The sequence below is a fragment of the Pieris napi genome, chromosome 13 (assembly GCF_905475465.1).
Source record: "Pieris napi chromosome 13, ilPieNapi1.2, whole genome shotgun sequence".
NCBI classification, from domain to species: Eukaryota; Metazoa; Arthropoda; class Insecta; order Lepidoptera; family Pieridae; genus Pieris; species Pieris napi.
In genome coordinates, this window is record NC_062246.1 from 1,454,639 (window position 1) to 1,482,319 (window position 27,681).

At 33.4% G+C, this 27,681-nt stretch overlaps 1 protein-coding gene across 4 annotated transcripts in view; it reads left to right on the plus strand.

Annotated features, from left to right (window-relative positions):
• Positions 1-27,681, plus strand: part of LOC125055109 (homeotic protein distal-less) — a 91,961-nt gene that overhangs the window by 33,953 nt on the left and 30,327 nt on the right. For all 4 annotated transcript variants that reach the window (XM_047657353.1, XM_047657355.1, XM_047657354.1 and 1 more), the window contains exon 3: positions 957-1,144. In XM_047657353.1, coding sequence (XP_047513309.1) covers positions 957-1,144 — 188 coding nt within the window. The remainder of the gene's footprint in view (positions 1-956; positions 1,145-27,681) is intronic.

A 27,681-nucleotide genomic window follows, 5' to 3' on the forward strand; every position in this document is an offset into this window, starting at 1 on the left:
ATGACCTCTGTCAAAATTCAATAAATTTTTGACACTTAGACCGAAAAGAGATTAGGCAAAAAAAGTTTATTGCCTACTGTGTTTTTATTTTGTTTAGAAGGCTTCAAAGAGCTCCAAATGAATAATAATAATTTGCAAGACTATGGTACAATCTAAACGTCACATTCTGCCACACAATGGCGTGCAAATTTTTCTTAGGTAGTACATCACTTCAAATCAAATTAATACTAATTATAATGTATCCCTCAATGTTTAGAAACCCTAAGATATTTGAATGTTTTTGGTAAATTATAAACCTTGATTTCCATACAAAAGGTGTTTTTCTATACAATTACTGATTATTTTTTGGCATAACCTTGTTAATGGTAGATTCGTAAGACCGAATTGTCATTTGACAGATGTACTTCACTCTATTCTCCATCTAAAAGTTTACAAGTGACAATTTGCACCCCATTTGACAGAATGAGGCTCTTCAAAATTTAAATATCGAACTCGAGTGTCCTTGAGCCAAGTGGCACGGCGCGGTCGATCTGATACCAATAATTACAACTTACCACTGACTATTATCAAGTAGCGGTCTTATATTTTACGATGCACTCGTATTTATATTGTGAATTTATTGCATCGTTCAGCGCGCACTGATTTATGATGCATGCATTTGAGAATAATATAAGTGTGTTTAGTTAAACAAGTGTTGGCTCAGTGGCTTCAGCTTGCGACTCTCATACCTGAGGTCGTCGATAGGAAGGAAAACATCGTAAGCAATCCGACTTGCCGTAGACACAAAAAGCCGATGGCGTGTGTCAGGCACAGAAGGCTGATCACTTCCTTGCCTATTAGAATGATAAACTATCGTGCAACACATACATAAATCTCAGAACTAGACCTAAAAAGGTTGTAGCGAATTGTAGCTGTTTTTTTTTTTTTTTAAACTTATGGGTTTATATATTTTGCAGAAAAATGTGGCCTTTCCGATGACCCGGGTTTAAGGGTAAATGGAAAGGGCAAGAAGATGAGAAAACCGCGCACCATCTACTCCAGCCTTCAGCTTCAGCAGCTAAATAGGAGGTTTCAAAGAACGCAGTACCTGGCACTACCAGAGAGAGCAGAGCTCGCGGCTAGCTTAGGATTAACGCAGACACAGGTAAGTGGCTTATAATAAAAAAACGATATAAAAGACCTTAAAAGGATATTGTTGTATAATGCTGTGAATATTATTTTTAAAAAAAAGTGCGTGCATACAAAATACACACTACACAGTACACATGTCAGAAGTGAAACTTCTTTGGCAAACTAATTTTTAAGTCTTGTTCAAATTTATACAAATCTAAAACTTTAGATTTCCGAGACTTAGAGGGAGGGAAAATAATATGTTAGGAATTTAATTGTTATTAAAATATTGAAAGTGTCGAAAACTAATACAAATAATAAATTTAATTTTTAAAATGTATTTCTGTGATATATAAAAACACGTCGCATTTTAATTTACAATTTAAAATTTAAATAAATTATTTTGCATAAAATATAAAATACTAATATTTCATACATTCTCTTTACGAAATTTTTATTTTAAAAATAGAATTTCTATAAGTTCCCTTCTCACTCTTCTCACTCTTTCTCAATCGCTCTCACCCTTTTCTTCGACAAAAACGCTGCACATCTTCGTGACGTATCCGTAAAATTTTTACCCTCACCCTAAACAAGTTTCACTTCAAAAAAAAACAATATCAAAGACCTTAAACGAATATTCTTGTTTCTTAAATGCTGTGAATATTATTTAAAAAAAATATCGGGACATATTAACTACTAATTATATTCTTAAATATCGAAATACAGAATATAAATTGTCCCTTTTTATCGCCTTTTCTACAATTCGAAAGCCTCACACGTGACTAGCATTTTAAATGATAAAAAAATCAGACAACACGGCTACATAGTAATTATGTCACAAACCTAACAATTAAACGTATGTACCATTCACTGGTGTTTTTTTCTACTTAATTATGCAAAATGGACTGTGTTTCTTTGGAATAAGATTTGAAATTATCTGACTGATGTTTGATTGTACAAATTCTTATTCGATCTAATCTCTGCCTTATACACTTAGGTTAAAGTCCTAAATCGCTTTACTGTTCGCCTGACATGCAGTAGTACAGATTAGAGAGGTATAATTACAAGTTTTTTGTTATCTGTGACAGTGCGGTTTCATATGTGCTTAGTTTTATTTTTTAGCCTCCAATAGACAATATTTAAGGCGGGAAAATTACACTGAGCGATTGTTTTCATTTTTAATTAAATTTTTCAACGTTAAAAACTCACAATTGAATTTTGTGTATGCTTGCATATAGATAGCATTAAATTGCCTTTAAAAAAATAACACTGCCAGATATTTTAATTGACTTCCGGAACCACGACTGCTGTCCAATACTAATGTATTGAAAATCCGTTAAATATGTAGTGCTCGTGTTTTATTATAAAGTAAAAAGGTTTCATATAAACGTTTAAATATTGATAGATTTTGGAAGATTTTTTGAAAATAGAACAAATAAAAAACGACATTTAAAAAACGAAGGACATTCCATTTTTATTATGACAGTCATAGAGTATAGAGTATTTTTCGCGGCGAAGCGCGGCAATTCGATTGGATTTCTTCATGACGGATTGATTCGTTATGTGTCACCGTGTAGAATGAATAATCGTCTCCTACGGCTTGCGTGTGAGATCGAGTGTTTCAATATTTTTAAGAATACTAATCAATAGAATTTATTTATTTTGATTTGAAAATGGAATATGTTTTTCGTGTATGATCTGTTATAGAGAATACATAGAATTGTTTGAAAAATGCTTTACAATGCTTTACAAAAACACAGATAAAAACAATATTTATACCTTTGACAGTTATTACTTATTTGCAATCCTATTGTTCTACCATATTTATATGCAAGAAGTATGAGTGTGACTTCTATATATTCTTATTTCTTATATAAAAGTAATCTGAAGTTTTATATTTCTCACGCATGTATTCTTTGATCATCCCGCATCGATAGGGATGTGTTAAAAAGGGATTCTTATCGATAAATGTGATTTGATAATTTGATTGTCTCTAAACTGTTTTTACGCTAATTTGATATTAAAACAGGTAATTTATGTTTAAAAGAATTCATTTTCAAACACATGTAGTAAGAAATATATGAATTATTAATAAACTATTAAGAAATTGTAATTTTCCATTGATGTTATAAAAGCAATAAAAGAACTAGTTAATTACTGTATAAGGAAAATTGGAAACAAACTTTGCGTCACATCACTATCTGTTTCCTATTTCAATTCGATTCCTCATTAAATTGAAAATATTAGAATTGTATCCGTCCCTTTCTGACACTCATCAATCTGATTCAAATAGAGAATCAACTTTACGCCACAGATAAAAGATAACTTTTTATAACAGACAATAAATCTTAGTTAGTCTGTGATATTTATGATCCATTGTTACACATTATACAAACATAATATTTTCTTCTGTGCTAATGAAGCAATCTTGGAAGCGTTCAAGATCGGATTAGAAAAATAACTTTCACACGCGTTTACTAAAATATTTTATAGAGACAAGAACTATTTATTAAGTAATTTACGTAATTATGCAATTTTATGAAGACATGTTGAATTAATTTCTTTAAAAAACTGTGGAGCTGTATTTTTTGGCAATCCAGTCCATAGTTTTACGGTTAACAGTTAGAAAGCTTTAACGATCCAAATTTTGTGCTAAAACACGCTCTTGGGTTTATAAAGGGATACATTATCTTGTACATAGAGATAGCGCAAGTCATCAACAGTTAGGAAAGATGACTTTCGAATTTCGAAATCAAGAGCCTGATTGGCCGTCAATACTTACCGTTCGGCCAATGGCAGCTCGTCAAATCCCATGACATGGCACTTCAAAGACAATTGAAAAAATTGAGATAAAAAATATCGGCTTCTGTTAAAGTGGTAGCTTTTGTCGGGCTCTGTGACTCACTGACAGTCGTGATGCCTTTGTTCTATACTCTATGTAGAAGCTATATATACAATGCCCCTTCAATTTACTATTCTGTGACCCAAATGGGACTTATATTATTATATTAACGCATAGCAGTGTTGGCCTAGTGGCTTAAGCGTGCGACTCTGATCCCTGAGGTATAAGGTTCGATCCCCGGCTGTGCACCAATGGACTTTCTATGTGCGCATTTAACATTCGCTCGTAAGGAAAACATAGTGAGGAAACCTTACCTTAGACGCAAAAAGACAACGCCCTGTGACAGACACAGGCTAATCACCTACTTGCCTATTAGATTGACAAATGATCATGAAACAGTTAGATAAATTTGAGGCCTACACCTAAAACCGCCACTGATATTTTTTAACGTAATTCGGCGTTTCGCGTGCTTTAGAACAGTTGTTATTAAAATATACTACACATTACTATTACATATATCTACATACTATATTTACTAAACTATAATTAAATTAATAAATGTACTTCTTTCAGTTAAACAACTAATTCAATATGTATATTTTAATATATAAATCTATATATATAGAAGTCAATTTAATACATACTTGTACGTCGTCAACTCGTCTATTACAAGTAAATCACCGAAGGGTCCTAGAAATGAGCAGCCAGCGATTCGTCACATCGCCTCATTCCGACAAATTAAAGAACGGTAGCGTCCATCCATCATCATCTCTCTGACATCCACCGGTCACAAATGAGCTTTTTTTTCTTGACACTTGACTTCAGCGGGCCGCTTTGTTGTCCTCTTTTTTGTCTATGGATTTATTTTTTAATCAACGAGTTCGATTTTTAAAATGACAGAATCGAATTTCGTAAATGTTATCTAGTATTTATTCCACAGTAGGTACATTAGAAATAACTCTGCTTTGTTACTAACATCAACACCCCGGACATACAACGACCGCTATTTAAGCCTCGACTTGTTTAAGCTATCACGGAATATGCTTAGAAGGAATTAAGAGAATGCATAGCGCTAAATCACCTGCATCATAAGCACACATACACATCCTCATACACATCCCACACATCCATCCTTTTTGTATCTATTATGTATATCATCTTTGACTATATGTTTAATTTAGTTTTTTGTTGTATAAACTTTGTTAGCTGTTGCATTGCGAAATAAATAGGTAGAACCTTAAATTTCTTGACTACAAAATATTTTGTAAAACACTAATAAAATCGACTAGCAACACAGACTTTTCACTTACTATTTGTCATGTTGCAACTGTATTTTTTGTCTATGCTCCAGTTCGAGGGCCCATAAACAAAAGGCGGTAAATTGGAAAATTGTTTTCAATTGTAAACAATTAACAACAATTCGATGTAATTGTTATAAATACGTTGCTGTTGACAGACAATTGGGATTCCAAAAAGCGTAAAAACTGTTACGTTTTTAACAAAGATACATTGTCATTAGAGTTTTATGTTAATAGTATAGAGAGCGGAACAAGTATCATAGACATACGTGTTTGTTCACAACTGACACATGTCTTTTATTTTTGACTAATATGACATACCAGATATTAAGGATTGATGCGAAAGATATAGTATTATTTTGCTCAGTGATATGTGTTTAATAATTTGTTAAGGGTTTAGTATTGCTTAGTAACAAGGATACGAAATGGAATGCTTAGGTTTTTTTAATTATTTAATTCTAAGTGGCGTTTGTGTTTTGGGTGAGCTTTTCCACAACTGAGAGTGTCTTAAGGCAATTTCTGCCGCGCACTACCACTATGTGGAACCAGCTGCCCACTGAAGTATTTCCGAACTAATTCGACTTAGGGTCCTTCAAGAAAAGAGCGTACCAATTCTTTAAAGGCCGGCAGCGCGCTTGCGAGCCTCTAGAATTGCGAGCGTCCATGGGCGGCGGTAACACTAATTGTAACATAAAAAAAAGCCTATAAGCTAAACAAAAATCATACACAGAAGGATAAAGTAACAAGAAGAAGAAAATAAAAGAAGTGGGGAATGCTTAGATTGATTGATTGACCATGTAGAACGGATGAATGAGAAGTGGTTAATAAGTACAAGGCAACCGTGGATGGTGAAGTCGGGATGGGTAGGCCTTCCAAAGACCAAATCCTGGAGGTACTGGAGAAGGGACACGTTGAAAGTATCCATAACCGATTAGCATGCATGGTGAATATCTACTATGAATGAAGCGAGAGGCGATAGGACCATGGAGGGAAAAAGGCGTGATTATATAAATAAATATATAGTATTTATTCTTAATAATTTAATTGATTATCTTAGTCATGTTATATATGAATATGTTTAAACGAGTGGAATTTTCCATACCAAAATGTATGAGAACGAGCAATAAAGAAAAAACTTCAAGCGATGACAGCCAATTGTCAGATAATGACATAAACGAATAGACATTTGATCGAGTACTTCGTTTATTCAAATCCGTGTCATAGACAATTGAAAAAATATGCAGAAAAGTTTTTATTGCGTAATTACTTCTTGGGAAAACGTTACTCACGCCATCTCGCTTTGAAAAAAAATGCTAAATATGTAGGTTTAATACATGCAAATTAATGCATTAATGTTAGCTATGATGTTTCTTTGAATTCAATGGTATGTTGGAGATTTTATTGGTATAGTACAAGTGCTTAGTTCCTATCATTATGATATTTACATTTAACTATTTTGTATGAAGATCGCCTTAAGTTGGTACTTTGTAGCTTAGAAATGACAAGTGAAGTCGGGCGTGAAATATATACATTTTAATAAGGGTTCGACCCTTTTCCGATAAATACGGGTGGAGACGCGGTAACTTAATATTACCTATAGATTTTATATTAAGCTACAGGAGTGATAAGTTATCTGAGGTCGTGGGTTCGATAGACACAATAAAAACATAAAACAGAAGAATATACCAAATGAAGAGAAAGGATTTTAATGGGAGGTCTTACTGATAAAAGCAGTTTCTTCTAGACAACAAAAACAAAATAAAAACATTTAAAAAAATAGACATTCCATAGAGAAAAATAAAGATGTATTTCTAAAGGTATCTCAAGTCCCAATCTCTGCTTCAGCTCCGTCAAATCTGGCAAAGTTTGATTGTAAAAAATAGTTTGACAGGTCTTGAAAGCAGATTAGAGTTTGAGTGACATTCTAGAATACGGGCCTAAGTAAGGAAACCGACTGTTTCGTGGAAAATCGAATACCGAGTTCTAAACCATAGATTATAAACTAAGGCATAGCGTAGGCGTAGCGGATTTTACTACTCTTTAACTTAATGGATAACAGTTCATCTCTGTCTAATTGTATCTATAAGAAAGAGAGAGCGGTAAAAGAATTATCAAAGCCTGTTAAAGATATTAAACATGTCTAATCCAACCCTAGAACAATATTAACCCGTTAATAAAGAGGAAGGTGTAAGCCAAGGACGCGCCATTGTATGGTAATTTAAATAACTTGTGACCATAATGTATAATATTTATGGGACAAATGCAAATTAATTTCTTGTTGTCAATTATTACCTAACGATGAAGCTTAGTCATAATTTATTGTTTACTTAAAAGCCTGATAGCTTATAGATAATACTTAAAATTTAAAGTATTTTTAATACAAAAATATTAGATTTTCGTGTCCGCAAATATCTGTTAATCACCAAAAATCATAGTCACCCATCTCGTTTCGCTGTATGATTTAGTAGGTAGAAACAGTACAAAAACCGACCTATACTATGCCAAGGGAAAACGAAGAAGAAACAAAAGATAGTCAATATGAAATCAGATATTTGCAGATTTAGCCTAGTGGCTTCAGTTTATGACTTTCATCCCTGAGGTCGCAGGTTCCATCTCATTTAGCATTCACTCGAACGGTGAAGGAATTGAAAGGAACCGGCTTGCCTTAGACTCAAGTCGATGGTGTCAGGCACAGGAGGCTGATCACCTACTTGCCTATAAGACAAATGATCAAAAACAGAAATCTGAGGCCCAGACCTTAAAAGATTGTAGTGCCACTGATTTATTTTTATTTGGAAAAACGTATTAACGTTAAAGGAACAATCTAATCATTTCGTATTTAGTTAAAGTATGAATAAAAAACTTTGATTTTGTTCCCTTTGGATTAAAGACTCTTGGGCCGTGGGGTGACCCCAGAGCTGGTGCTTTCCTCGCTCAACGAATAAGTAATGCAATACGCTGCCACAGGGTCCAAACTTTTTAAAATTGTTTTAATTTTCTATTTATCAGTTTTAAATTATTATTATTATTACTATGTAGGTTAAGAATATTGTAGATATACTGTATATTTGTGTTCCAAAATATGTATTTTTCATAGAAAGTTTAACACAACGCCATGATTTGTTTTCTCTAAAGGCCTAGTATTGGAAGTACTGTAGAGAATAAACACATGACATGCATGCAAGTTGTCAACGTCACGTCTACATATGACTTTGACAATTGACATGACAACTGCCATCGAAAGATGAACGAATATTTTCGTTCCGAGCCAAGAATTTTGAACTTAAATCATAACGCATAAACCTTCATAGTTTTGAACGGTCGGTAACAATAACTGTAATATTTAACCCGTCTTACAAACAGTATTTTATCATACATGTATGACAGGAAATGTAGCAAGATACAACATACAAAAACGGTGACGCTCCGCTGCGCGCGCGTCAAAATAAAAACATGCTATCTTTTCGTGGCATCAAAGAAAATCAATTATGAGAGGTGAAACTGGCTTTAAGTCAAGTCATAGACAATCTAGCCATAGATAAGTTATTTACTAGGAAGTCTCTGTGACTAATTTCCCGCATTATCATAGACAAGATAGAGCAAATAAAACCACGCTTGCAATACTCTATGGTCTAGTTCTATTGAATATATTCTCTAAACAGTGTTGGCCCAGTGGGTTCAGCGTGCGCCTCTCATCCCGGTTATCGTAGGTTCGATTCCCGGCTGTCGACCAATAGCACAATTTATACCTCTTCAACAATATTATGTTTTAATTATATACAAATTAATTCTTTAGAAGCTACCGCATAAGACATTTTTAACGGTTTAATTTTAATACATTTTAAAATAAAAATATTTTATAACCGGTTATTATAAAGTGTTGTTATGAATCATAATATGCGGTTTTATAATTTATAAGTTTATCACGCTGACGGTATCTTGTAAGTCAACTTGGATCTAGATGCATTTCATTATAAATATGAACAGATTGCAAAAAAATACGACATTAATTTACAAAACTTTTCTTTACCCAAATCTTCACATTATATATTTTTTTATTTGTATAAATTGTCTCTGTACAAAGACACAATTAACATTATAATCTATCCGAAATTATTATTTTATAATATTAATTTACTCAATAAGCTATTTAACATAAAGTGTCCAATAACACTACTTACAGTCTCTATTAAGGGACCACTGCCACTGTTTAGCACTTAACACTAACGTGCACTAACACTAATTCAAATGGTTTAGTCTTTTTCAATCTTCACACTAGGCCCCTGGTGGATAGAAGTTGAATAGCCTTGACATTTACGTGATGATGGAGTCTTTGCTCGTGGGCTCCAGCAATCTTTTTAATTGTTGTGGTGACGTCCTCTACATTTAGGTCCCTATCCCCTAAGCACTTAGTTTTTGAATCGATTTATATATATAAAAAATGTCTGATTTGATTGTTTTCACGTGTTTTTCAAAATGACATGAGAGAAAGCCACCTAGGTATAATTGTTTTAAACTATAAATTATAAATAATATCATTAATTATTTATTTATTATAATTGGATTGCGAATCCTGTACTCAATAAAGTAAATATTATATTATACATCTCGCCTCACTTGCTAACCCTACACGCATTTGTGTGCGTAACTTTGTATGTGTGCATCCTGCAATTAATTCAACTATTTATAATATTCAAGTTGTATTAATATTATATATAGGTCACTGTGGCGTCATTTCCTCTTAGTTTTCCAACTGAGGTCCTAAGTACTAATAAATATATTAATTGAGATACTCAAACCAATCGTATTTGCTACGAGTCGTAAGTAAGACTTATAGAAAAAAAATTGCAGCAACTAATAATACCCTGAATCACTGATTTAACATTGTTGTGTTAAAATCAATCTTAACACCAAGAAATAAAATCGCAATTGAATTCAGCAAAATACTAAAAATAGGAAAAGAATTGCCTACATAGGCTCCAAAATTGGGCCGGTTTAAAACATTCTTGCACCACCAGAATTCTACATTATCCCAGATGAACATACCCTCAGGAATATTTTCAAAAACGTTAGGGATACGTATGAAAACTTCGATAGTGTAACCCAATATGAAAAAGACCAATAAATATTCCTAAATCGCGTACGCTTAAAACTATTGATAATAGAGGAAAGTGATGTAGGTACCTACTTCAGTTTAATAGAAGATAAAAATCTACTAAATCCTGAGGAATTGAGGATATGTAGTCCATACTGGTAAGGGTTGGATAGCGCTAGATTACCTCGTTTATTGAAATGAATATATGTTTTTGCCTGTACCCACAAATGAGCCAAGAGTCTATGGTTCTTGGACATCCTTCACATCGAAGTATAAGATTCAGCCAGTCTCAATAGACAATATTTTTATTTTTAAATGTGTAAGTAACTTCGCCTCACAACTGACCTTTTGATGAAACCAGCGGTATTTTATACGAGTTGTATAACATACTGGTATCAACTCAATCGATAAGGTACACCGCTCACTAAACCCCACATTGGTTTAAAAAAAGTGGTCCGTAAGACATGACGCGCAAATTTCTATAAGACCATAAAATCCTGTCACTTGACTTATCACCAAAATGGCTAGTAGATGGTAGCACCAGGATGGTACCGTCGTCGTACCAGACGGACTTGAACCAATCCTGAACTAAAATAACCAGTTACGAAACACTGAATAACATTAATTGTGACATAAAACAAGAGAAAAGAATCAAACAAAAGATGTAAGGCTGCTAAAAGCAATTTCTTTCAGACAATCCGTATTAGGTATTTGGGATTGTAATGAATATAAATGATGGCTACATAGTCATCCTTAGTAGAAAGTTAATATTCTTCTTCTTCTTCTTCTTCTATTCTACTTCTAAAGAAAAAATAAATTAAGGTTATCATTTGGACGCTTTTTTGTGTGTTCAAGCATATCTCCTACCTACATCCATGGACCGATCTCATAATAACAATCCACAAAAAATCGGGTAACTATAGGTATATGGCGCTCAATCTTCTGCATTATGAGCACACCCCACATTCACACCCTCACTTTCACACCATCACACAGCACAACAGAATTAGGTATTACGTATTTAATTTTTTTTTAATTGATCCTTTCGCAAATGTTTAAACATTTTAGTAAATATTATGTATTTCATCTGTGGCTATATGTTTAGTATAATTGTTTTTTTTTGAGCAATGTTCGCCTAGTGGCTTCAGCGTGCGACTCTCATCCCTGAGGTCGTAGGTTAAATCCCCGGCCGACCAATGGGCTTTTATGTGCGAATTTAGCATTAGCTCGAACGGTGAAGGAAAACATTGTGAAACCGGCTTGCCTTCGACCAAAAAGTCAATGGCGTGTGTTAGGCACACGAGGCTGATCACCTACTTGCATATTAGACAAATGATCATGAAAAAGATACAGAAATCTGAGGCCCAGACCTAAAAAGGTTGTAGCGCCACTGACTTTTTTTTTTAATTTGTTTTTTGTTGTATATACATTATGTTAGCTGAAGGATTACGAAATAAATATACTAATCATAGATATTCGTAATAAACACATAATTATTTTTGATCGCAGTGTGACCCAACCCTTACGTGCTCACAAAGCGAGGCCAATTTTTTACCGGCCGGTGAAATTTTACTTATCACTATATTACGAATTTTTCCTTTTTTATTCAATATTGTATTTTAATATAGCGTTATCAATGTCAATCTTGGTTTAAAAGTTCATAATATTAACGCGTGTAACGTAACATATTGTGTACAGGTTTTAAAAGCGTTATTTTTCGCAAATACATTGATTTAAATTTTCTCTTTGGTAATGCAGTCATCGTCTCAGGTTCGATTTCCTGTGAATATATAAAGGACAGAGTGACCTACTTGTATGCAAAAGCAGAAATATTACGGAATTTATGGTTTATTAATAATAATAATAGCCCGTTTAATTTCCAATTTCCTTCCTTCCTTCATTACCATTCCTCTCCTCCAGTTTTTTCCATATCCATGCCTTTTACTCCATTCGCTTTGGAGGTTTAAATCCGATAAAAACTGTAAAGAATGTCTGTCAAAAATAAGAGGACAATGACAAAACATTCCGATTAAAAAAGCTTTTTTCTTATAAATTTGCCAATGTGTTATACAAATTGAATACGATACAGAATTGTTGGAAAACGCTCAAGTAAACGTGGATTACCTTGAAGGTATTTGTCCCTCTCTAACACAAGTCCAAGTTCTATCCCCGTCTCTTTCGTCAGTTACGCAAAAGGCAACGCGCGTTGGATTGATTAAAAAATATACTTTTGTCGTATAATTAAAAATTCCTATGGTAATTACTTATGGAGAAATTTTTGATACATTCTTTTTGAGTTTAAAATGTAAGGTATTATGCTTCCGAAGTCCATGAGTTTTAATATTGTCAGCGAATCGAATGTAACAAAAATAACGTACTTTTATATTTTGCAATATTTAACTGTTAAACACAAATAGCAATACTAGGTCTATGTAATATTAAGACTGCGCATCGCATTTGCGCATAGATAAAAATTGATCGAATTTAAATATTTGAATTCCGAACTATTTTTTACCACAATTCGCGCGTTGCTATTTAAATCACACCACAGATTATTTGAAAGTGAACATTTGAATTTCGAAGCGTATTGCATTTTATCTACTCTACCATCTTTGACTACATTTTTAATTTAAATTTTAGCGCCATTTCTTCATTGTTTTCCGCACGTTGCAATTTTAATGACACCACAGATTATTCGAATATTAACATTTGAATTTCGAACCGAATTGTATTTTATGTAGTCTGTGCCATTATCTTTTCGTAGACACGTGAGTCATAACCGACCCACATTCACTTCTTATTACAAGAATATCTTTGAGTATTGAAATTTAAATAGGTTCTTTGTGTCCTTATACCCCATACTAGCATGAGGACTCCCCATTTGATAAATATAGCACTCGCTAACTTTGGGACGGACATATTTTTGTGTTTTTTACAATACACATACATATATACTCAGGTGTCTGCAGTCCATCTTGGCGTATGTCATAAAAAAAATTGCTTCCTTTTAACGCGTACATATGTGTAGCGCTAGCTAGTTTAAATGTAATAACTTGTCGGGCAAGTTAACTTGATGGATATCAGGAAAGTAGATAATGTTTATCTATTTAATATGCAAGTCGGTGGCGCCAGTATAGAAAACCTCTGAATTAAACGGTAAAAGGTGTTGCCAACGGGAAAAATATACATAAATTAGATGTTGCTAGTAATTAAATTTTAAATTACTCTTGTACTTCTTAAGCCCTCGAAACACTGTTATATGTTAATTTTAGAGAATCTAAGGTTAGCTTTATGTATGCTAAATCATGTCTTTGGAATCGTACCCATACCATATAAATTACGACCTCCAACTATTCAAAGTTAGAGTGTACTCCTCATTCAAAGGTCGGCAACGCCACTAAAAATGGATGTCCACGGGCTTCGATGACAGCCCTTTATGGGTAGGCCCTTTGGCCTCCTATTATATAAAAAAAATACGTCCTAATGTCACCCAGATCGGGAAAACTTAGTCATTTAAAAAAATAAAGTAAAGTGGTATTTAAATTAACATACATATTACATATAAAACAACTGTTCACCAACAGAATGACTGTCAGTTTAAAGTGATTTCGATATGTATGTTGAAAAAACTAATTATAACTTAATAAATAATATATTTACAAAATCAGACATAATATATAACATAATGGAATTAATTGCATTTAAAACACTGTCGAAACAGTTCACCTTTGCACTAAATATCAGTTAAAAAGTCATTGCCAACACTTTCTCTACAAAACGTGAAAAAATTAATTAGGCCACAACAATACTTAATGCGATTTAATCCTTTCAAAGGTAGTAAAACGTAGAATTTCTTATAATTATTTCTCCGTATAAAGCAGAGATTAGAAGAGATATAGAGTTACCATGAATACATAGTTAGACTCATGGTTGAGAGAAGGGTAATGGATGTAACAGGTACCGCAGTGAGGTCGCTCCGCGAAGTTCTTTGCTTTTGGAAGGCTGGTTTAATTACCCAGGCAGGCACTACGGACCTATTTAGAGTCTTAGGGCGGAAACAGAGTCCACAAACCAACCAACCCAATAGGAATAGAGAAATGAAACCAGCTAGCTAGCTATGTGGAACCACCCACTGAAGTATTTCCGAACCAATTCCACTTAGGATCCTTCAAAACTGGTATTGAGAATTTTCATGGGCAGTATCACTTAACATCAGGTGAGCCTCCTGCCCGTTTCCCCCCTGCAAAAAGCAGTTGAGGAATTGGGGAGTGAAAAGCAAAGACCAACTTGGAATTTCTTAAAAAAGATTCAGCACGATATGGCTTTTAGTTTCTGACAAATTCGGGGACAAACATAAACTTACAAATCTATAGTCCCTTTTTGAAGTCGTCAAACCCATATCTTAGAATTGTACTTGTATATGTCAAAATATATCAATATCACATATCATGTGATGAATGGCTGATAGATGTATTATATTGAATTAATTCTCCATATTTGGCCTGGCAACATCACGCGAATCAAACGTTATTTATGGCACTTTGGTTATTTACGATCTTAATACTGATAAATATATCTGTGAGCAATTTGACAGTAATATCATATACAAAAATCATAATCTTGTAAATATTAAAGTCGAAATGGAAATATTATTGCGTCCGTTTCAAAAAGTTTCCATCTGAGTTCTTTGGGTTAATCCCTCCTGCGTGCTGTATTAATTCAAAATTTTCTTTGGGCGTTATATAAAAATATCAGTTGTAAAGTCAACATTCGATGTCGACTCATAAATAAGCTTTCATCGGAGTCAAATAGACGAGAATTTACCAAGACTATTGGGTTAATTCTTATATAATTTAATGAAGGACCAATGCCGGAGTTCTTTAGAAAATAGTCAGTTCACTCAGTGACTGTTTGCATCAGTCTTGCTACGGTCATTGTAACCCCGTTAACCCCTAAACAGTTGGACTGAAAAGTTCATAGGCTAAATAGAACAAATATTTTTCTTGATAGACTTTGATGGTTTATTAAAAAGCCATGGATACAACGACTATAGCGGTCATACAATCTCTATATTATAAAATTCTCGTGTCACAATGTACGTTCCCATACTCCTCCGAAACGGCACGACCGATTCTTATGAAATTTTTATGCATATTCAATAAGTCTGAGAATCGGTTACTATGTATATTTCAAACCCCTAAGTGATAAGGGGTGTCCACCCCAAAAAAAAATTTTTTAGAAAAAAGATTTGGTTAATTTTTTTATGATATAACATACAAAAATACATACAACCCCTAATTTTCACTCCTCTACGATCAACCCCTATTTTCTATTATTGTAGATAGTTATTTTTATTGGACAAAAAAAATTATTCCTAGAAATAATATTCATGGCAAAACAACGTTTGCCGGGGCAGCTAGTTTTTTCAATAATATTTTTATAGTACGATTTGTAACCTCAAAATAGGTTTCAGTTTCGGCAAAGCACTCCGTTACACCATAAAGGTTTAAATTTATATTACTTTCGTATTTATTTAAGTAGGCAACGCGTAAGTTGTTCAAAAGCATGTTTATGGCTAACTACACAGTTTCTATAATAACAGTTGCTCAAAATTAGGAATAGATATTAAAAATTAACACATAACTAAAGAGTGAGATTAATATCTACTTATAAAGATATTCTATAGGTACGATTGCATATGATTGAAAAAATGTTGGCGAGGAAGAGAGACAAGTGGAAGAATTTGGAGGAGGCATTCACTCTGTCGGAGGTCGTGTGTGATGACATGACTTAATGTACCTAATCCTGATTATGAACTTGAATAAAGGCTATTTTATTTTATATTTCAAACCTGTTTTGAAAGTAAATTTAGGTTTGAGTCTAGTTATTGAATACAAGTCTAGACTAAACCCTAAAGGGACACAAAAAGGGTAAGATTTGAAGTCGATACTAGCTAACTGTCATTATTGACGTATGGATGTCAGATTTAGCCATAAGTATCTGCTCTGAATCTTACCCTCATTTATTTTATTTTATTATAACAAAGATTATCTGTAGTTCTACCCACAAATGAGCCAAAAGCCCATGGTACTTGGACTTTGTCCCATCGAAGTATGCGAGTTAGTCAGTCTCAATAGATGATATTTTTATTTTTAAATGTGCTTGTAAAAATTAAAGTAATGGCTTACAACTGATCTTATGATGGAAACAACTTCGGAATCTTACCCTTAGGATTGTCTAGACTTAGCGTGAACTTTAACCCACCAAGTCGGGAGTCATACGTAGTTCTCACCCTAGCTAATTCAAAATATATGTATGTATACACCCTATACATACCAATAGCGCAACAACCTTTTAGGTCAGGTCTGGTCAACCTCAGATTTCTGTATCTGCAGGCAAGTGAACAACCTTCTGTGCCTGACACACACCGTCGACTTTTTGGATCTAAGACATGTCAGTTTCCTCATGATTTTTCCTTCACCGTACGAGCAAGAGTTAAATAGACAGTAAGTCCATTGGTGCCAAGCTATTCTGCCATGATTGAGTCAGTGTCCACACACTGTGGCTCGCAAACGGGGCCAAAAGACCCGCCCCAGTCATTCTCTCAGAGTTCCGTTCGCGATGTAATGAATAGACTGACATAACTACGTTTCTTATAGTACATTATACTCAGATTTTAGTACCATAGATTAGATCACCATTTTGTTGAGGGATCGATTTCCAGGAACAAAAAATAATTGCATATTCATACCTAACCTTACTTAACCAATATAGAATCCTTCAAGAAAAGAGCCGCGAAACTTGGCTGTCAGCCCCTTTGCTTCAAAAATTTACTTGTCCCATACCCCAAGGGAGATACTTTTATAAGTAGTGTTAATAGTAAGGTGCTTCGAGTTTACTCCAAAAACTAATAACAGTTATTGTTAAAGATTTAAAAAATCCCGTATTCAAACCCCCTTCTATATAAATAAATAATTAAACTCTTTATACATTTTATTCACTTCGTAATACAATTAATATGAGCAGCCTTGCCCTAGTGGCTTCAGCGTGCGACCCTGAGGTCGTAGGTTCGATCCCCGGCTGTTCACCAATGGACTTTCTGTCTATGTGCGCATTAAGCATTCGCTCGAACGGTGAAGGAAAACATCGTGAGGTTAGTCTTAGATCCAAAAAGTCGACGGCGTGTGTCACAGGAGGCTAATCACCTACTTGGCTATTAGAATGACAAATCATGAAACAGATACACAAATCTGAGACCTAAAAGGTTGTAGCGCCACTCATTATTTTATATAAATTCAATTCATAAAAATAGCCATTATTTATTTTGGTTAAATAAATAATACACGAAGTAATACGTAAAATATCCCACATAAGAAAAAGCTGTACCCCATTATCGGATCACAAAGCCACTGAACTGTCAAAATAAACCCAAATTATCAATAGAGTGATTGTACCATTGACGCTATTGCACAATACGTTTCTCATCTAACCAAATGGAATAATCTAGAGGGCGACACGCGCCTATCGAAGCTTATTGAATTGTAAGCCTGTTAAATGATAATGTCTATTTAGCCACCGATTTGGGGGCTGTGTTCTACCCTCTTTATATTGTTTATTTTTATCTACCTTCCAATGAGAATAAACTATTAGCTACTAATAATTTTATAGAGTTTGTTTGACGTTATCCCTGATGAATTAGACTATAGAATATTTTCAAAAGGTTTCACAAATAAAAATCCTTAAACCGTGTCCACTACGGAAACTATTGACAATAGAGCAAAGTGATGTACGACAGTTTTATAGAAGACATCAATATCTACAAAATCCATATTTTTAAAATATATTTTAAATATTTAAAAGTCAATTTAAACACATATGTATAAAACATATAACAGATAAGTGTATGACTGTATCAATTTATCAACCGAATAGTCAAAGCCAAAGATCATAGATCAGGAACAGGAGATACACAAATACATTTTTTAATTACCACCAACTATATTTTTTAATACCCACCTCGGAAGTAAGAAATAAAATGATGTCAAATTAAAATTATTGGACATGTAGGAAATTTTATCAAATTATACTCAATTTTTAAATCAAGAAACGTATTAAAATATTTGTTACAAACTCCTAGGCAGGGAATAACCGAGTCTTGTTTTTATCGCCTTTTTCCTTATCCACAAGAATTGCATACTATCAGAGGTAGATACCTAAACACACAGTAAGATTTAAAATTCGAATTTCAAATCTTAAATAGCAATAAAACTCCTAATTAAACGTTTCCGGACAAAAAGTTTAAATTTTAAAAATAGAATTCTGGTTCTAATTTATTGTCTTAATAAAACAGCAATTAATTTTTTGACTTGCTTTAGTGAAAAGTGAAAAAATCGATTCATACAGCGTAACGTTCGTTGCAAGTACAGAAACTAGTTTTTATATAATGCATTTAAATTGTTACTAAGAAAACTGGCTCTGAATTCTTGTTTGGTTTAAAAAAGTCTTTTTGACCTCATTTGATAGTAATAAGGTTTAAAACATATATAAATTAAAGTATATTAAATTTGTTTTATTTCTTTATTATAGTTCACCACATCATACATAATCTAGAGTATATGTTACAAATAATAAAATACATGAAAAATACTAGCAAAACAGATTATAACAATAATATAAATATAAATAAATAATAGTATTATGTAATACATAAATTATACTCGTAAATTAAATTCTCTTCAGCTTTTTAATCCGTCATAATAAATCATAATGGCGTCCGCAGAAATTTCATTTATTCTCACGCGATTATAAAAAATTCAATTAAAATTTGGTTTTGAAATAACTTTTCTGTTTTAATGCAGAGGTGTTAAAATGTTGACTCCCAAAGAGGATTAATACAGAACCGATTAACCGATTTTGGTGTTGTTTTGATTGTCACACAAATTATTGAACTTCTGACATTTGTTTATTTTTAATCTTTGTAATGTCTCAATTGACCTTTACATGGTCAGGCTAAAGTTGACGTGATCGCAAATTAAATTATATAACATAATTTCTTCCGTCATAATCCGAACTGTCATTCCACAATGTCACTCTGACATTTCATAGAGTAAAAACCTAAAAGGTCGTTTACAAACGCAAAAACACTGTGTGGCAATTTACAATTACTGTATAGGCCCTCACATAACGTTGATTATAAGCCAATAATGTCATTATCGACGTCGACAAAAACTACATTAAGTTACACTCGGCAACGCGAAAATTATTACAAGCGAAAATATCCTTATTTCGCGTGGTTTTAAGTGCCAATTTTCCATCCACCAATTTGATAGGAAAACGGGGTCTATTAATATTGGTGCATGCGACAGATGCGTTTTCATGATATTATCTTGTTTTCTATTAAGCTTGAAAAAATAGTTTTGAAGTAATTTTAAATATAGCTAGTTATATCTTTTAATAACCTATCTACTCTTTGATGGCTTGGAGATATTTTTAATCTATTTTGACGAAGTATCTAACAAGTAGGCGTATTTTACGGTATAAATAAATCAATATCGTATCCTAACTGATGTGAAACTGATCCAAAATTATCGTGATTCATGTGCACTTTTTCTTTTTCATGGCCTTTTTTTAATTGCCTTGTTCACTGTTTACATATGTGTTGTTCTACTCGTTTTGTCTAAATGTATTATGTATGTATGTTTGTATTATTGCACTTCTTGCGCTTGTCCTAGCTATTTTTTTTCTCCCATTAGTTGCCTGTAAGAGGTCGCTCGAAAGCGATAAGGCCGCCAGACAGGAATTATTCCTATATATCTGGATCTAGCATTTGAGTAATGAATATATCTTCTATATTTCAAATATATAGACATATAAAAGAAAATTGTTATATAGGCACCCAATAATATCAATCAAACATACATCTAGTTTCGAGAGCTGTCAAACGATTTTGTCCGTGAAGTTTGACATTTGACAGCGCTCAAGACGAGGTTATATAGTACCTACCAACATTAAATTATAAGTTTCTTTAAAGTAAGCCATAGAATATATCTATGACTAATAATATGACAGATAATAAATACCATAACTTATCTAGAAACAACTGCTTGATATATTACGCAATGACCGGCATAAAAATTGCATACATTACACAAGCAACTGCGCAAAAAATATAGATTTTATATAAAAATAGTGCACTCGGAAATTCTTGTTCAAAATATGACTTTTTCAATTAAAAATAAATGTAGAAAAAAGAACTTTTAAGTGTTTCCTGTAGTAAATACTTTTTCGTATGTAGAGTTCTTAAAAGGCAACACACTTGCGAGTGCTCTGGCAATGTGTCCATGGGCGGCGGTATCACTTAACATCATGTGAGCCGCCGCCAAGTTTTCCCCCTGTTACATACAATAAAAGATACATACGCGAACATTGACTACTACAAAATCTAGCTAATGGCAGGCACTTATGTTCGTTTTTTAAATATTCCGTTACTAACTTAATATTCCTCACAATCATATAACGACACACATATATATATATTATATATGTCTGTCCTTGAATAAGAGTTCTTTACGTAATAGTACAGTTTTAAGGGGTTTAAAATTAAATGCTGTTCTCGAAGCATCACAGGAAAAAAAATGAAATTTTTAAGTAAAACATAATAAGAAATCTTTATAGGTTTTTTCTTGGTTTTAAAAGTCAATGTAATTTAATAAAAAAGTTCATTCAATAAATTATAGAACTATAACAAAATGAAGATTATAATTGCAACATTGTTTCACTAAGGCGCCATTTCGCTATAGGATAGATAAAAAATGGCGTATTCAAAGAAATCATAGACTATAAATTAATGTTTTTTTATGATACTTAGATATTCATCATCATCATCAATGGCTATACAGCCCCTTCTGGGCCTCCTCAAGTATATTTTGCTATTTAGTGCTTCTTGTATCCAAATTCGAACCCCTATTGATTCAAGGGCCTTGACAATTCTATCCTACCAACGCAGCCTCGGTCTACGTTTTCTCTTGCCACCAAGTTGTGAGTTCAGTAAGGACCTTTGGGGTCTGTCGTCCGCTATTCGGTGCCTGTCCCAAGTCCCAACCACTTGAGCCTGTTGCATTTTATTGCACGATGTTGGCGTCGTCAAGGATGTTTTAGTTTAATTGTATTCGCCAAAGACAGTCGTACCAAATAGGGCCAAAGATTCTTTGAAGAATCTTTCGCTGGGATATAAAGAGAGCAAGATTATGTCTCTTGCTAAGGGACCAGGTTTCAGAACCATAAGTGAGCAGAAGAATTTTTTGTACAGAACAAGCTTGGTATGCTTTCTGAGAAGTCAGAAAATCCGGCCAAATGTCAAATTTTGTATGCTTTGAAATATTTTAAGAGACTCCAAATGTGTAAGACTAATTAAATTATATTTTTATATATTACAGGTAAGATATATAAGATTATCTGTTATGTGTTAATCAGATGGCAAAAAACAACCTAGATGAATGTTTAATGAAGAATAGGGAAAAACTTGAACAACAACTCATTGTTTAATAAACAATGCAAAGTCTAAACTAATGTCATAGTAACGGATATAGTGTAGCTTGACAACATCTACGTTTGAAGGAAATTGTCTATGGAACTTGAGTAGAGAGCTACTGAAGAGAGGAAAAATTTGGTGAATAACCCTGGGCTTGTTTACGTTACCGAAAGGAGCTTTGAGGTTACCAAATTTAACTGCGTCGTCTAGAAACTAATGTTTTATAGAAAATAAATGAAGTATTTAGCGTACAAGAGTAGTACTAAAATATATTTAATGATAAAAATAATAATTAAAACATATAGAAGTTAATAATAGTCTATTAGTATGTAAAATATTTAAACTTATGAAGCAGTCAGAATGTATGTAAATAAAAATTAATCGCAAAAAAGACGGCTTGACCAATTTGGGTAATTTTATTTATTTCTTGAACTCTGACGAAGATGGAACGAAAATTGGAAAAATTTAAGTTGTTATTCCGGAAAAGCGAACAATCTCAGTAGCTAAATGTTCCATATGTTGGTATTTAGCTACTAAAAAGGTAGACTAAGTAAAAAAGATATTTTTCCACTGACCTTGCAAAATAAGTTCTCTAAACAAGTTACACCACGTTCTATACTTTGTTTCTTAGCAAAAAGGGCAAGAGTTTTATGTACTCATGACATTCAAGTAATTAACTGCCGGTACATGACTGGCAGGTCGTCGTTATTGTAGGAAACTTTATAATTTTCTTAGATTCTAAATTCAAAAGTTCAGTGACAGTATATTTTTGTTTTAATCTGTCAGATGGTCATAGTGTCATCGGTGCGTACTAACTGTGAATTAAACATTTAATTAATTATTAACTATATTGTTATTTATTATTGAGTTAGTAGTTAGTTAGTAGGGCAGGTTTTTTTTACAATCAAACTAACAGACGAAGCAATTAGTTAATTTTAACTAATACTTGTCTCTGTTAGCTTGAATAACGGAAGTTCTGCGTCAAAGGTCAATGCTGGCCCACAACTGACCAGTTAAAATCAAATATTTAAAATTGGAACAAATCTCAGTGCGCCGCGCTCGGGACGTAAGTAGGAAGTCCCGATTAAACCCATAATGTGCTCAAGTGATGTTGTTAAAGCACCACTTTAATTTGACCCTCGATCCCCCGCGCTCACCTTCAATATCAGACCGAAAGGGAAACTACTATAGCTCTTCTTGGGCCGGTCGTTCCACGTCCGAAAGTATCTTGTGTAAGTTGACCTGCATTCTCCTATGTGCTATGCGTCGCGGTGGGTCATTGCTATCTGGCTAATATTGTACGTCCGATAGTAACCGGTTTATTGTGACCTGTCTCCCGTTTCTCAGCGCACGGTTCGTGGACGATAGAGGGGTATCCCAGTAATGTAGTGGAGGTCATAATAATCTGGTCGGTATATTGGCTCGATTGATACGCCGGATACTTGCTTAAGACGGTATGAGGTATGTTGCAACTTTGCGTCAAAATTATGACCTCGACTCCTCATCCAAGCGGTTTCTCTTATTTATTATGTAAGCGATCTTTATGTACTGGGTTTCCTTGTTTTAGATATATTGGTAGGACGAAAATGTTGCTCTGAAATTAATCTATCTAGTAGTTACAAAAATAAGTCTTGCTTTGCGTTTTAACTTCCAAGTCATATCATCTATACCTAGACTATAAGACTAAGCCGTGTAGTTGAAAATTTGTTACGACCTTTTTAGGTCTGGGCCTCAGATTTCTGTATCTGTTTCATTATCATTTGTCAATCTTATACGCAGCCTCCTGTGACACACGCGGTCGACTTTTTGGGTGTAAGGCAAGCTGGTTTCCTCATGATGTTTTCCTTCATTCGAGCGAATAGTAAATGCGCTTATAGAAAGTCCATTGCTACACAGCCGGGGGTCGAACCTGCAACCTCAGGGTTGAGAGTCACACGCTGAAGCCTCTTGGCCATCACCGCTCAAATACTGGTTTAAATGAAGTTTTACGAAGACTAATTAAACTGTAAAACATGATTTTACGTAACGCAAATATATCGAATTTTTTTCCAGCTGTCAGTTTTGCCATAAATCAAAATAGCAAGGGCATATGATTGACTTGTTGGTTCAGTGTTACACCAGTGTTGCCATTAATCATTTTACAAGTAGAGGTTAATTGCGCAATTTGTGGACGCAACTATATTTTTTGTTTCAATTTCGCGTGTGACTCTTATTGTTTTCGTTAATTTTAACGTTACATTTTATTTTCTGGATTTAAAAGCGAATATAAAGTTTTTCCACGTTTACATATTATATATAATGTCAAATTAAATTTAAAAACAACATGTCAAAATGTTGTATTGTGTTATGTGGATGTTTTTGGAAGTCATAAAAATAATAAAAAATTCTTTAAAGACGATAAAATATCTAGAAACATTTATTAGTCCATATAAATTTATACTGTTCTTAAAAAGTACTTCCAAAAACGAAAGTCCTATCCAAATTCGATATGGATATCATATATAGACTATATCACAAATAATGGAACGAATAGAAAATATCGTATCTATAAAACCCCACAGTCTATTATAATAAAAAACCCGCATTGTTATAAAAAGGTCCCTCTATTTCCCGCCAAGATTACAAATGATCTACATCTAATTAACTACTAATGACGTAACGAACAAAAAACTATCAATCATTCTCTATTAGAAAAAAAGAAAAAATGGCTGACCATTCATAATTCTAAATTTGAATATCGCGCCTTTTGTTACCGGCACAGATAAGATTAACACTTCATTTTATTTAAATAAATTAGAATTACAGATAGTGATGCCGAATAATTTTAAATGTAAACTTCAATTACTATAATTGTAGATACTAGATAGAATAAATTTGTTTTCGTCATTTAATATAGTATATACAAACGCTCCTAAAGTAAACAATAACAGATGGAAATAAAAAACAGACAATTCGAATAACTATAAAAACAAAATTCCCTTGGTCCCGTTATTTCTTTAGCAATAAAATTGTACATCAGTCCGTCTGTCGACTTTAGGAACCGGATATGTCAAAAACGTCACTCCGTGATCCCGCGTCATGCGCCAAGGCGCTGTTAATGAATGTTTTGAATCAAAATATAGTTTAAAATTTAAAAGTAGTTTTTTAATTATATACAAATTGCCGATTTATTGGTTTTAATTAAGAAAGGATCAAATAAGAGTCTCACTGACAAAGAACTCAGAATCTAGACGACCACAGATAGAAAGTTACTAATCTATAATCTATGGGATTGTCGGTATTTGAAATAGGTAATGTCTTAATCACTTTAATTATAAGGCGCGGAATTGTCGTTGAATCATGTTACCATAAATGAGAACTATTTGCATTGCTGAGACGAATATAACACCTTTAACTGACAAACCTTTTTATAGCTGTTATAAGTTCGATATCCAATATGAAGTTAATACCGCACACAAGTAAACAATTTAAATATGGCATTGTTTTCAGATGTGTGCTTTTTCAAAAATTTCCGTAGTATTTATGATTACCGATAAAATTTAATGAAAGTTAGTTAAACACTTTTCAGCTTCCAAATGGATCTATATTTAACTTATTAAAATGTTTACTAAGTGGCCATTAACTTTTAATGGATAAAAGTAATAAAACACGTTTCAATTCGTATTTTTTTGTATGTCAATACAATTTTGACAGGTTGGAGTCATACACACACAAGAATATTGATATAAATCGTTACTTTGAAATGTCTTTGATGCTTCTACTACTACACTACTTAATAAACACAAGAAGAAATACTAAATAAAAGTACAGTTTATCGATAATCGCGATAGTAAAGTTATAACGCTTGTGCATCCAGCGTGGTTACCTGATGACGTCACGGTCGCCTGACCACGCAACCAGACTCGTAAAACCCTCAACATTTCAAATTACGACTCTTCCACGATGAAATAAGGTTGAGTTTTCTCTAACGAAGCCTCAAGTAACACTGGCCTTATAAAATAGTTCTCGAATTTGAATGTATTTTAAATTGCTTTTTTATTGGACTAGAATTTATGACTGGCCCGTCTGTTTTGCCGCCAAATGTCAGTACTGTAACTTAATTATGTTTTTTGTTTGTTTTGGATTGATTGTGTAATCATAGTTTTCAATTTGTTACAGGTACATAATGCAGATTATAAGAGGTTTGTTGATTTTAGTTAAAAGATTTTCGGGGTACGCCGTTTATTAAAATGGGTGTTCATCAAAACCCAACATTATTTTAGATTCTAAATTCAAAAGATTTTTTCTTTGAATAACAGCAATTACCTTTTATGAATTCCATACAAAATGTGAAACCAATTTTTCTATTTCACAATAATATTTTTCCCATTATTACGGCGTAATGGCTTCACGGTTGACACACACGGTAATCACAGTTTTATCTTAAGTGTGGCATCGGCCTTAGGTGCATCCGTACAGCGAACTTGGCCTTAGATTCATAGATTATAGACTTGAAGGGTTTTCATACAGCTTAAATTAGAACTGTGAAAAGACTTCTAACATTCAAAAAAAAAACTTTCTTATTCTTAATAAAGGCCGGCAACGTAACGCCTTGTGGAAGAGTGAGTGTCCATAGGTGGTGGTGTCTAACATTAGATGTATAATATTTAAAAAAGACTATGATATAGGAATATACACCTCATTTTTTAGCAGAGGTATAAGGTCCTAATAGTTAAAAAGTTCGAACATTGACGTACTTGACATCAGTATGACAGCTGTCAAAACGGATGTTTTTTTAGATGATGGGAATAAAGAATTGTCTTTATATCTTGCTTTATTGGTGAACTTAGTTCCGTTGGGCTACATATGAATTACAGTAAAATTTTAAAACTCCTAAGAACTGTAAGAATTAACAGTTTTTTAAACAAAAGTTGTACATGAATCATGTCACGCTTGGCATGCCATGTCCGAGGGTTGTCACTCGTTTGAAAAAAAAAAATTGCATTGTAATATAATCTATAAAACGAATTGAATTAAATTTATAGTCTGTATTAAATAGACAATAAAAATAGCTAGATGTGTTGCTTGTCCATTGAGTTGTAATTCAAGCCTTTTTTATTGTCAAATAACCCTTAAAGAATAAGCCTAATTAATCTGGACTTCAGGTAGAAAGACCAAATTTAAAAAAAAACTGACGTCACAAATAAAAACTTTAGATAACACGGGGCAAATGGGCAGGAGGCTCACCTGATATTTAGTGAACCCAGGAACACTCTCAATGCCACAATATGCTCTTTGAAGGATCGGAAATACTTCAGTGGGTAGCTAGTTCCACATAGTGGTGGTGCGTGGCAAAAACTGCCTTAGATAATACCCAGTTGTAGAACGACGGAAAAAAGTGATGGTCCTGTCTGTTTTTCTAAATATTCGCTCTATCTCACTCTCTCTCTCGATCTTTCTCACTTTCTTGCTCCCTACTCTCACTCCATGGCTATTTGCTTCATACTACGATCGCCCTTTCTAACTCTCACTTAATCGGTCTCAATCGCACTCTCCCTTTTATTCGACAAAAGCGCTGCACATCTTCGTGACGCTAATATTATTAATATTGCGTTTCATCCGTAAAAAATTTACCCTCATGCGCCTAAAGAAGTTTCACTTCGATAAATTAATACTTTACATTAAATTCAAAGACAGCCCTATGCAAAGCCCCTCTCTTAACTGATTCAGAAACAATTTCATAACGAAAGTGAATCACTACGTAACGTTATTTAAAAAAACCTTTTTTGCATTAAAGATAATAATTATCCAAATTATTTGCATAAAG